Below are 11,901 nucleotides of genomic sequence, written 5' to 3'. Positions count from 1 at the left end.
CCAGGCACGGTGCCAGATTTTTTTTCTCTACCATTGCTCAATGGGGGCTAGACCAATATATGGGGATGCAAAGAAAATAAATGGTATTGATGACGTCAGAGTTACTTCATAAAGAAATGGGGCTAAACCGGGGCTATTAAAAATTGTGATGGGGCTATAGCTGAACTTTGTTTATTGTATAGCTATTCTTGTCTAGATATCTTTATTTTTAATAGACGTTGAGACCTAAATACTTCAGCTCTTGCTTGGAGACATTAAAGTGGCATTTGCAGTTTGTGAATATAAAGAATATAAAACTTTACATTAAACAAAGTTAAGTTTATAGGCTTACTGTCCATATTTTTGTCATGAAAATAAAGTAACAGGTAGGGTTAGGATAGGTGTAGGGAGGGCTTTATTGTCCTAATAAGGTGGCATCCATTTAATAATTTGAATAAAAATCAAAATTTACACTCAATAAGTTATTATTGCATACTGTTTTATGATGTACAACAAAGTGAAAGTGACGTGACAAAGTATGGTGACCCATACTCAGAATTCATGCTCTGCATTTAACCCATCCAAAGTGCACACACACAGCAGTGAACACAAACACACCGTGAACACACACCCGGAGCAGTGGGGAGCCATTTATGCTGCGGCGCCTGGGGAGCAGTTGGGGGTTCGGTACCTTGCTCAAGGGCACCTCAGTCATGGTATTGCCGGCCCAAGACTCGAACCCACAACCCAAGGGTTAGGATCAAACTCTAACCATTAGGCCACGACTTCCCCAAAACAATACTGAGTAGCAGATAAGTGCCACTATTTTCAATAAGTAGTAGCTATAAATAGCAGAAAATCCTGCTATTTTAATATTGTGTAAATAGAATCTATTATATTTGCACTTTGTATAAATAGCATATTGCTAAAAATGCTGCTATTTTTACTTAGTGTAATTAGTATCCTTCGCTATTTGCACTTAGTGTAAATAGCATCTTTTGCTAAGAAAATATGCTATTTTTACTTAGTGTAAATAGCCGCTGCCTAATTAATACGATGCTTCCTGCTGGGAAAAAAACTTTTCATGTCTGGAAATTTCACAGTTATTTTGTCTTCAAAAATGATAGAGGAAATAACATAGTTGTAAAGCGTAAGCTATGAGGACTTGCTTTAACCAAGGCTACTGTACTTAATCAACTTGAACATTTGCAGGTACGACTAGCATGGAAATAAACATGTTAGCTAAAATGTAGTGTTTGTTAGTGATTTAAAATTCCATAGTGTGTTTGACTGCAGCTGCGTGTAAGTTTTCTTTGGGAAAATGAGTCCCCACACCCCGAATCAGTCAATGCAAAATAGAAAGATCATAGCATTTCACATTTACTAATATGCATATGGTGTACATTTTTAAATTTGTGTATAAACTTTATTTATTTGTACTTGTACATGTTAAAAAAATATAAAAATAAAACTGTAATACTAAACTGTATAGCCACTAGATGTGTCTATACACACACACACACACACGGGCTGTAATATCTATGGTGAAACAAGACACAAATTGTAATAGTTTTAAAATTGTTTTTACTTTAGTTTATATTTGTTTTAATTTTAAAGTCATAGTTAAATAAAAGTACTTACATATAGCTTTTTTAACTTTATTTACATATGTAACTTGAAGTAATCCAAAAGTAATCAGATTACATTACTTTTATTTTGTGGTACTTGGATTATGTTACTGAATACTTTTAATGAAGTAATTTGTAACTGTAATGGAATACATTTTAAAAGTAACCCTCCCAACCCTGTATGAATGTGTATGTATATATATATAAAGAATATGTTTAATATAAAGAAGTCACATAAAACTGTCAGGAAACACTTGGTGGCTCATACCAAACACTGTATTCACATATGTTTCAAGTGATTCACAATTATATTTAATGGTTTAAAAGAAAGATTTACAAAACACATATACCAATGCACATTTCATAAGGGATGTCCATGGACCCAGTGCCAATGTCTTTCACAAATCCAGTCCATAATTACATTTTTAATTACAACAATATCCATCATAATAAACATTCTCAGACCAGCATTCACATTCTGTTCCATTTCTGAACATTTGTAGTTCTGCCTCTAGTCTTTCGACATTTTTTTCAGTAGCTCAAACTGCCATGGACATTTTTAAAATGCAGTCACAAGTTATGAAATTAAAATAATATTAAATAATTACCCTGAACAAGCAAACAAACATACAACAACTCACACATGTTACTGCCTTGTGCCACTCACCGAAGATTCTTTGCTCTCAAAATCCATTGAGACAAGTGAGAAAACAATATTTACAAAAAAACCTCATCAATATTTCAGACGCTCTATCGCCAGCAATTAGCATCATCATTATGTAAATTGCAAGAACTGTTCAATTTAACATTTAATATGAGAGAAAGACAGAAAGAAAGAAAGAAAGAAAGAAAGAAAGAAAGAAAGAAAGAAAGAATGAATGAATGAAAAAGAAAAAGCATTTTATAACACTTCAGCATTAAGATGAATGTTAAAAAAATGTTCATTTGGATTTGGTGCTTCCTCTTCATTTAAGTTATTCAGGATGTTTTTCACACCTTTTTGCCATGAAAGCAGAGTCTCCATTGGTGTCTTTCCATCCTGTAAATAACAGATAATTTTAGGATATATCCCCTAAAATTTAACCATTTAAACAGATTTACTTACTAAGACTTCTGAGAAACACGGTATGAAACTATTCTTTTTTTTTTTTTTTGCACTGGCTATTTACATTGTTTCTTAGTTATAAAATAATCAAGCATTATAAATCTTTATGTTTATCATATCTTTGATATCGTGGAGAGTCAGTACAGAATCATGTAGTGCCTCAATCTGTCTCTAGAGGGCACCATGTAAACTTCAACGTCATATGGTAAGGATTGTATGTACTCTAATTGAACTTACATTGTTTTTGGCATTTAGACTGGCTCCATACATCATCAGCAGTTTTATCATTTTAAATCTGTTTATCCTCACTGCGTCGTGCATTGGTGTGTCTCCCTCCTACAAAAACAAAATGCAATGGCATTAGAGAAGACTAACTAAACTAAATGTGGGAAAATGCATTAATATCTTAAATTTGCTGTTCAAAATTACACAAAAATAGTCCATTTAAAATTATATTATGATATAATATATATAAAATAATATAGTATATGCAACTTACCATATTAAAAATTCTGAATGTTTTGGAAAATATTTGAAAAGAGTGCAAAAGAATTTTTACCCTGTCTTTCGCATTAACATCAGCTCCACAGTGAATGAGATGCTCAGCACATTCGTAATGTCCCGTCCGAACTGCAACATGGAGGGGTGTGCTGCATAGCTGAAGATACACAACGAGAGATTTGGTAAGTACATTTTGTGCTAAGAGTGCAAACTACAGTGCTGCCAGAGGCACTGGAAACTTTAAGAACAAGAAGGATAAAAATTGCTTCATCATTGTTGCTACAAAAACTTTAGTATGAAAAGCATGAGAATGATTTGTGAATGTTATTATCACTGTCCAAATATCCATCTGGTGACATATGTTTGCAGGATCTTTCTATCTACCTTGTCTCTGGAGTTGAATTTGGCTCCTTTATTGAGAAGCAGCTCCAGGGCAGGCAGGCTTCCACCTCTACAGGCCCAGTGCACAGCTGTGGCATCCAGCTATGAACATGCGATAAAGAAATTGCATCTCAGAATTATAATAAAAAATAAATGTGAGATAATATTCTTGCAGCACTGGTGTAACAGTCATATCCACCATCTGTGCTACCTTGTCTTTTTGATCCATGGATGCTCCACTCTCCAGGAGCTTCTGCATTATCTCTATGTGACCTTGAGCACTGGCTTTATGCAGAGCTGAGCGCTTAAACTGAAAGAGAGAGAACAAGTGAGAGTCAGTATTGATATTGTTAACAAAAACTTTGTTAATTGAAATGAAGAGGATAAAAATAAAATCTAAATATTAGATTAAAAAACTATCAATAATCCATCACGCTCCCTAAGGTCGCAAAACGCTGGACTTTTGGTAGTACCAAGGATAGCAAAGTCCACTAAAGGAGGTAAAGCTTTTTCGCATTTGGCTCCCAAACTCTGGAATAGCCTTCCTGATAAAGTTCCGGGTTCAGACACACTCTCTCTGTTCAAATCTAGATTAAAGACATATCTCTTCGGCCAAGCATTCAAATAATGCATCTCATAATCTTGGACTGCAGTTATATCTGATCAAATGCACATAACTATTCTTTAGCTTGGGTTAAACAAACCAATTTTGCTTGGTTAAAACAGCAGCTAAGCTAATTATGCCTCTTTTAGTTTCTCTGTTTTTTGCCACGAGATTGACATTGTCTAGATCCAGAACACCTGAGAAGAGATGATGCCAACCCCTCAGGGGACCTCAGATGATGCCAACCCTGAATCAACATACAGAACTACCAAATTTTGCTATAAGTTTGATTGCAACATATAATTGCTGTTAATAGTGTTCATCGTCTTTTTGATTACGCCTTTAATTGATTTTTCCATACATTTCTGCCATATGTACATTAACTGACATAGTCATCACTGATAAGCTACTACTAAATATACTGTAGAAACTTAATTTTCTGTAAAGCTGCTTTGCAGTGATTTGTATCATGAAAAGCGCTATACAAATAAACTTGAATTGAACTGAATAATACTAAAATATCACTGGTGAGAGTTTAAAGGGATAGTTCACCCAAACATGAAAATTTGTCCATCATTTAAACACCAAAATGTTGTTCCAAACCTTCTGTGGAACATAGAAGATGATATTTTGAAGAATGTTGGTAACCAAACAGTTTTGGTTTACAATAATTTCTATGACTTTTTTTCATTTCTGGGTTAACTCTCCCTTTAATTCTGCAGGACTGAATAGCACAAGTGAAGGAAAGTGTGAGATGTGTGTGTTCTTGTGTTATACACTCACATGATCACAGGCATTGGGGTCTCCACCATCTGCTAAATATTTCTCAACAACAGGCATTTTATTCTCTGTGACAGCCTTTAGGAACAAAGCCTGGTCCACAGTTTCAGGCTGAAATGATATTAGGTTATAATTAAATCTCAAATAGTTATGCTATAGTCGTATTAAAATGATATAGCCATATTTGTAATGCATTATGGAAGAGTTCCTTACCAGGATTTCAGGCTCTGGCTGTTTCTTTGGCATTTGACTCTTCCTTTCCTTTCTCCTCTTCCTCAGCTGCAAAATATTGAAGAGGTCTTCTACAGTTTCTAGTTTTAGCTGTCCTGATCGGTCAACCTAAAAAAATGACTATGTTACTATATGGAATTGTAGCCATGTTCACTTTTATCAAGTTGTATTCATTCTTACATTGAGTTTGAGGTTCTCTTCACATGGTCTGATGTCATTCTGGGTGGTGTCATTCAGGTCCTGTTGTGTTTGAAGTCCATCCTGTTTTTCCTGGATGATGCTGGTTTCATATTCTCCTGCACCAAACACCTCTGCACAGGCACCTCCTGACACCTTTCCCTCGCCTCTCTTCCCAGTGACCTGTGATTGGACGTGACACTCATCATTCTTGGATTTCATATATACCTATGAATTAAAGTCAATGGAGCACAAGCAACTGTGGTCTAGTGTGACCACAGCATTTGCACACTCAGTTTCAAGGACTAAACAGCTTCCAGGGAAAGAACAAGTGTGCAGTTTAAAACAGATGTAGTTTAATTTAGTGATTGTGTGGGTGGGGTGGAGAGAGCCTTCAGCTGTTTTGAGAACCTAAAAAAATAATTACAAACATTTGTGTCATTTCAGTTGTTTAAAATAGGAGGACAGGCCTGTGCACTTGGGTCATTCTAGACACCCTGGATCCTTCTTAATCGCTGACAGATATTTAATAACATCACACTGTTCCATCCCCCTCTCACACTCATACTTTTTTTTTTCTCTTTTATGCAGTCTTTCTTTTGTGCACTTTCTTTCTGTTTGCTATAGCCTATTCTTTATTTATTTCCTTATAATAATATGTAAACACAATTTTTTTTTTTTTTTATATAGTTTATTTTATGCATTTTCTCTTGTGGTCTTTCCTTATTGTAACTTCTCTCTTTGTTATACTGCCTTTCTTTTTCTTACGTTTTTCAATTCTTTTCATTGTAAATGCTAGTTGTAGTATGCTGTAACAATAAAAAGTGTAATTTTATTATTACTGATATACTATTACAGCATATTAATATTTTGAATTCGCTTTTAATTTTATATTTTAATTTATTATTTAAATTTTAAGTTAAGTTTTAGTTTTGTTATTTTCTTTTAGCTTTATATTTGTTTAATTTATTTCAGTTTTAGTAATTTTAGCATTTCATTCATGTTTTTTTAATTAGCATTGCTGTATTTCAACTGTAGCCTATAATTTTAGTTAACAATTTTCGATAACACTTTATTTTAAGGTGTCCTTGTTACATGTAGCCTACTTACTATTACTATGAAAACAAATGATGCATTATACATGCAAGTAATCCTAACCCTAACCATATAGTAAGTAGGCTATGTGTAGTTAATTAATATTAATCAGTACTTAAATGTATTATTACACTGTAACAAGGACACCTTAAAATAAAGTGCAACCCAATTTTCCTTATTATATATATATTTATTTCGTTTAGTCTTACAACATTTCAGCATAAACAGCTTTGTTAAATTTGTGTATGTGCTTTTCTAAGTAAACACACGCATTTGCATGGGATTTTTGCTTATAACATGTCAACTTTCAGATGAGACTCCCAGGAAGCACTGCATGCATCATTCAGCACAAAACTTACCAGCTCTTCAACAAGCAGCAGTCCCATGATGTCTGTGATCTGGAAGTTTGTGTCTTCTCGTCGGTTGCGCGTTTTGCTGTAAGGCTGTCAGTGGTGATATGTAGTTGTCTCTGTGGTTAATTAGAGTCCCAATTTCCCAAAGCGATTGGTGTTGCCTGCTCAGCTCCCTGATGATCTGTGCATCATCTCTCCATCACCTCCCTTATATATAGGCTACACGGTTCCAGAGTCTGGCGAGGTCCATAAAAAAGTTACATCATGTTCCTTACTTTCTCTTCCACTCTTTCGCCGCCCACAAAATTCCAATGGCGCGAGACACCTTCATTCATCCATCCCGCTCATCTACTGAATCCTGAGTAAGCGATGACTGCACGGGGCAGGAACGCGCGGCTTCCGTTCTGGAATGGATGGCGCGGCTCACCAGTAGCTCCAGACTCCCAGGCCTGACCTGCGACCACTGACACGCGGGTGGGCAACAGGTGCACGACTGCATGACTGCATAGTCTATTCAGCGTGTGAGAAAAGCAATAAAGAAGTGTGACATCGTCTTTTTGACAGTTATAGTAAGGGAGACTTCTTGTCAGACTTTTAAGGCTACTCCAGTGAAATTTTCTTAGGGTAGGTCTATTTATTTTAATTCAGATTGTGCTTAGGCACATATACAAGTACTAAAGTCTTGCTTACAAAAAAAAAAGCTTCTTAACAACCACCATTATAGCCATTGTAAAGTGCCACTAGTTGTCACAAAATGGTAAAGCTTCCATTAGGCCTACTCAGTCCTACTATAGTTAGTACTAGTATAGTTTTTTTTTTATCCAGGTAAACATTGATAATGAAACAATTACAACATACAAATGAAATCATTTATAAATGCAAAAATAGAAAGTACAACAAAGATATCAATGGAAGCCAGTTCTGACTTTTCTTCTCAGAATTGCGCTATTCTGAATTTATATTTCATAGTTTTGATAAGAAAAAAAGTCAGAATTGAGAAATAAAAAGTCACAATCACTTCTCAGTTTTATATGGAAACAAGCTTCCACAGGTACCATATCTTTTTGGTCAAAAAAAATATGAAAACATATAACGAACAACTTTGCAACATGTGGCAACTAGCCCTAATTCCCTATAGTATAGAACAGTACAGTATGCTTATAATAGTCTACATTGCTGTATACTATTTATTAGTATATTTGTTTATGAGAATTACATTTATATTTCAAGGACATCTATGTGAGGCAATCAAGAGCTGTTAACACTCACTATATTTAATGATTGATTTAATTCAAGCTTCCATTGTAACAAATGTTCAGAAATAACACGTCAGCCTGTCAAGTTGCGCAAGTCTGGCGTGAGCATGACAGGTATGGAATGATGTCTGTGAACGTCCTTGCACACGACAATACTGTCTGATGACAGTCAGTAACAAAGGCTTTAAATAGCCTCGTGGTAATGACAGAGTGACAAGTTTGAGACACGTTCTCACCTCTTATGGACAGAGAGCAGTATGTACAGATAAATTTGAGCTGATGTCATCCATCAATGGCTGTGTTTTGCAGGTGCCTGCTTCTACAAGGCGCTCATGCCCTTAAACCACAAGCTGAACAGGTGCAGAATTGCATACAAGTGCGATCGGTCATACAGTCAGTTAGTGATACATCTAAAGTTTACTTTAAAGAGTGAGGAGCTCACCCAGTCCATCAGTCATAAATCAAAATCAATCACAAGATTGTTTGTAATGGTGTTTTCCTTAAAAGGAGACACTTAGGCCACTGTCTAGACCTATATCTGAGCTTTCAGTGCATTCTCAAGTGTCTTGCTCAAGGGCAGAAGCCTGGACTGCCAAATGTGGGGTTTACACCTTTTTACTAACCTCAGTCTTAAAAAAGCAATTCAAGATGTTCTGATGTGACAGTTATCGATATTATTGTAAAACAATAATACATTATATTTAGACTGTTTGTTTGTTTCAACAAAATTGTGAGTAGCTACAGCAAAAAAAATACAAATAAAACAGAAAACACAAGTTAACCCTATAATGGACCCTTTTCAAACTGTGATAATGCTTTTCAGCTTTCATCAGCATTGTAAATACTGCTAAGATATATTTGTACATTTATATTTAATATTTCCAGTTTTAAAATGTATATTTATAACACTTTATTTTGTGTTATATTACCCTTGCATCAAATTATGAAAAACTGAGGTATTTCTAATACAGCATCTGTGTGAGTGATTGTCTATTTGACTGTCTTCTGGCTGTCATTACCAATCTCTTTCTCTATTTTCCCGATTTGAAATTTGTGTAAACACTATTGTCAAGTTTTCTTTTATGATATTTGAGCAAATTGGAATGCAAAAAAATATATATTTGATGTAGTCTACCGTTCATCACTATATAAGTTTGTAATTTATAGCTTTTAGTGAATAACATATACATTGTTTTATTGTTGTTGTTTTTTATGTAAAATTATTTAAATTTTAGAGTTCTCTGGATGGATCTCCCAGGAAATTGCATACTTCCATCACTTGTCTGTGATAGTATAAGACATATTCTTCCAAATCCATCTTTTTCTTTCTGTTATTTATTCCTCCGTATGTAATAAGCAGTTTTTAAAAGGTACATAAGCTGCATCCCAAATGATGCACAATACACTATGCACTTAAATATGCACTGTGTACTGTAGTGCATGAATAATATAAGTTTACTTTGTTTTTCATAATCAAAGTCTGATAGATAGACAAGTATCTTTTAGAATATTTTAACTTTTAAAATGTCTTTTAATGCCCCTGTTAACAGTTAATTAAAATACATATTTGGGTTACTCTGTTGAGCCTGGATTGAAGAGCTGAGAGGGAAATCACGAGTCAGCCAAAGATCAGTTTTAGATCTCTGTAGGGTGTGGGATATTTAGACAGGGTGCAGCAGTAGCCATGCTGTAGGCTGTTAAGTCATGAATGTAGTGGAGTCCTCTCACCTTATTTGAGACAGCAGCCCCCAAAATATGACAGTTATGCCTATTAATAGCAGTATAAATCCAATGGTGGTGTTAAACTCTTTTATGGAACAGCTGTTCATGATTAAAATTAAAACAAAAACAACAAGTAATAATAGTAATAATAAATAAATACTTAAGTCAGTGACTGACTCTCACACTTTGTGTGAATACTCTATAAGTAGCTAATAAGTAGCTCCTATTGTTCCATCAGATGTAAACAATTCCCTGCAATGCAGCATTTTTGACAATCTCCTAGACGCTGCACCTGTAATAAAAGAGAGCAGTGAGCATTCAAAATCAGATTGCAGGGACAGAAAAAACTTTTACTTTTAAATGAACACCAGCCGTCAACACTTTCCATGCTGAATTGCTAATTGAATGATATCTGTCAGTCAGCTGTGTTTTAAAGGCATAACCCCATGTGTTGCACATGTGTGTATGTGTGTTTGTATTGACAGGTCTGAGGTGTAGTTAAATTTAGCCATTGGCATTGTGAATGTCTCTAATAAGGGTTATTTACAGGGTGTTACCAAGTGTATATGTGACAGTATCATTGAAGGCTTGTAAGGATTCAGAGCTCTAACCCACTAACCTTGGCAAATGGCTTCTCTGGCAAATGATTGCATGTGTGCAGCACACGCAACAGCTGCCTTAGTTATTATTGATATAGTGATGATTTTTTATTTTTGTGGATCCAAACAGGCACCGCACCAAAATAAATAAATAAAAGGGAAAAAATCATGTATTGATTAAATGTTATTTGACAAATCCATATATTTTATAGTTATTTTATAGCATTATAAGTATTAACAAGTTTTACAAAAATAAATAATTCAAATACAAATGGCTATTTATAATTCTGATTTAACCCCAGAGCTGAAAAACAGACTGGTTGGGGGCCCCAGGCCATACTGGAGAGGCTTATAGGGGCAGTAGAACATCAGCAAATCAAACATAAGAATGTGGAATCATGTTCTCACAATGGCTTGGAATGCTACAGGGATTCGGAAGTGCTGTGAAGTTTTAAGAATGGTGAGGGGATTTAGGAACCTCCAGTCATGGGAATTCTATGTCCTCAGCTGTGGCCATATGGCTCATGTGTTGTTTTAAGATAATATATCTTTGTGCATGACAGCTCACATGCGGACCACTTGATCCCATCGATGTGTCCACAACACACATATTTCCTCATCACCTGATCATTCCAAGAGCACTTAGAAAGTTTCTGTGACAAGATAACATATTTTACTGGTGACTTACGTGTATTGTAATGCTTCCACATTTAGGTCTGAGTGATGAAAGGGCACAGTCAAATAATACAGTAAAATCAGTTCGAAATAAAACATGAGTTTTGTTGTTGTTGTTGTTAATAGGAGGTTCTGTTGTCATTAATTAGTTAATTAATTATGTATTTTAATGTAACCTGAGGGATTATGAAAACCACATCAATGAATTAACAACCCAGTCTCATTATAAAATGTATAACTATTAGGTGGTGGCGATTTTGTATTAATTTGTATCGTATAGCCATGATATACTTATTACTCTGATAGATTGTGATGAAGTTAATGATGATTAATCGTCATTTCTGTGGTGGACACGCAATATACACATTATTCAGGCAATGGATTACATAATCTGAGAATATTCTATTTGAATTGGTTCATTATTAAAACATTTTGCATTTTATAGATAGGCTATTTCTCATGTCTGTAAGGCAACAGAGTTTCGGTTTATTTTTGACAAGCTCAAGTTCACAGGGACAGATGGCAGAAATTTGAGTATTCTGTTTTGTTTCATTATTTTACAGCTCACAACTTGTTTTGTTGTAATTTTGTTGTTATTGTTGTTATAAGATTTTGTTTTGTCAGTTGAACAGTGATATGTTGTTAAATGCACTGTACTTCTATCCCTCACAGCCTGGTTTTCATTCCTTTCAGAAATTAACTAAGGTCTATAGAGAACCCAATTTCAAAGGAACACCAGATTTGTCACGACAGACACATTTTATAACATGCACTAATTCCTGTTATAGTGTCCCTTGCAGTAGCGCTGAGAATGC

The 11,901-nt window shown here is 34.9% G+C and overlaps 1 protein-coding gene across 1 annotated transcript; it reads right to left on the bottom strand.

The window, feature by feature from the left end:
- Positions 1–1,903: 1,903 nt before the first annotated feature.
- ankrd1a (ankyrin repeat domain 1a (cardiac muscle)) lies at positions 1,904–7,249 on the bottom strand. Its single transcript, XM_042742224.1, has 9 exons — positions 6,841–7,249; positions 5,390–5,569; positions 5,192–5,317; positions 4,982–5,089; positions 3,806–3,904; positions 3,598–3,696; positions 3,272–3,370; positions 2,950–3,048; positions 1,904–2,646 (listed from the first exon to the last, which is right to left on the bottom strand). The coding sequence occupies exons 1-9, from the start codon at positions 6,865–6,867 to the stop codon at positions 2,509–2,511; spliced, it is 975 nt and encodes a 324-aa protein (XP_042598158.1). The 5' UTR covers positions 6,868–7,249; the 3' UTR covers positions 1,904–2,508.
- Positions 7,250–11,901: the final 4,652 nt, after the last annotated feature.

Source organism: Cyprinus carpio, chromosome B17 (genome assembly GCF_018340385.1).
Source record: "Cyprinus carpio isolate SPL01 chromosome B17, ASM1834038v1, whole genome shotgun sequence".
Taxonomy (NCBI): domain Eukaryota; kingdom Metazoa; phylum Chordata; class Actinopteri; order Cypriniformes; family Cyprinidae; genus Cyprinus; species Cyprinus carpio.
The sequence above is the reverse complement of the archived record's forward strand: the minus strand, read 5'-3'. Positions and strand labels throughout refer to the sequence as shown.

Bases quoted from the DNA above. Each gene is read 5' to 3' on its own strand.
- ankrd1a (XM_042742224.1), bottom strand. From the start codon at position 6,867: ATGGGACTGCTGCTTGTTGAAGAGCTG. The intron at 3,371-3,597 runs GTAGATAGAAAG...GTGTATCTTCAG, and splicing joins AATTCAACTCCAGAGACAAG to CTATGCAGCACACCCCTCCA. The intron at 2,647-2,949 runs GTAAGTTCAATT...TGTTATTTACAG, and splicing joins GTCTAAATGCCAAAAACAAT to GATGGAAAGACACCAATGGA.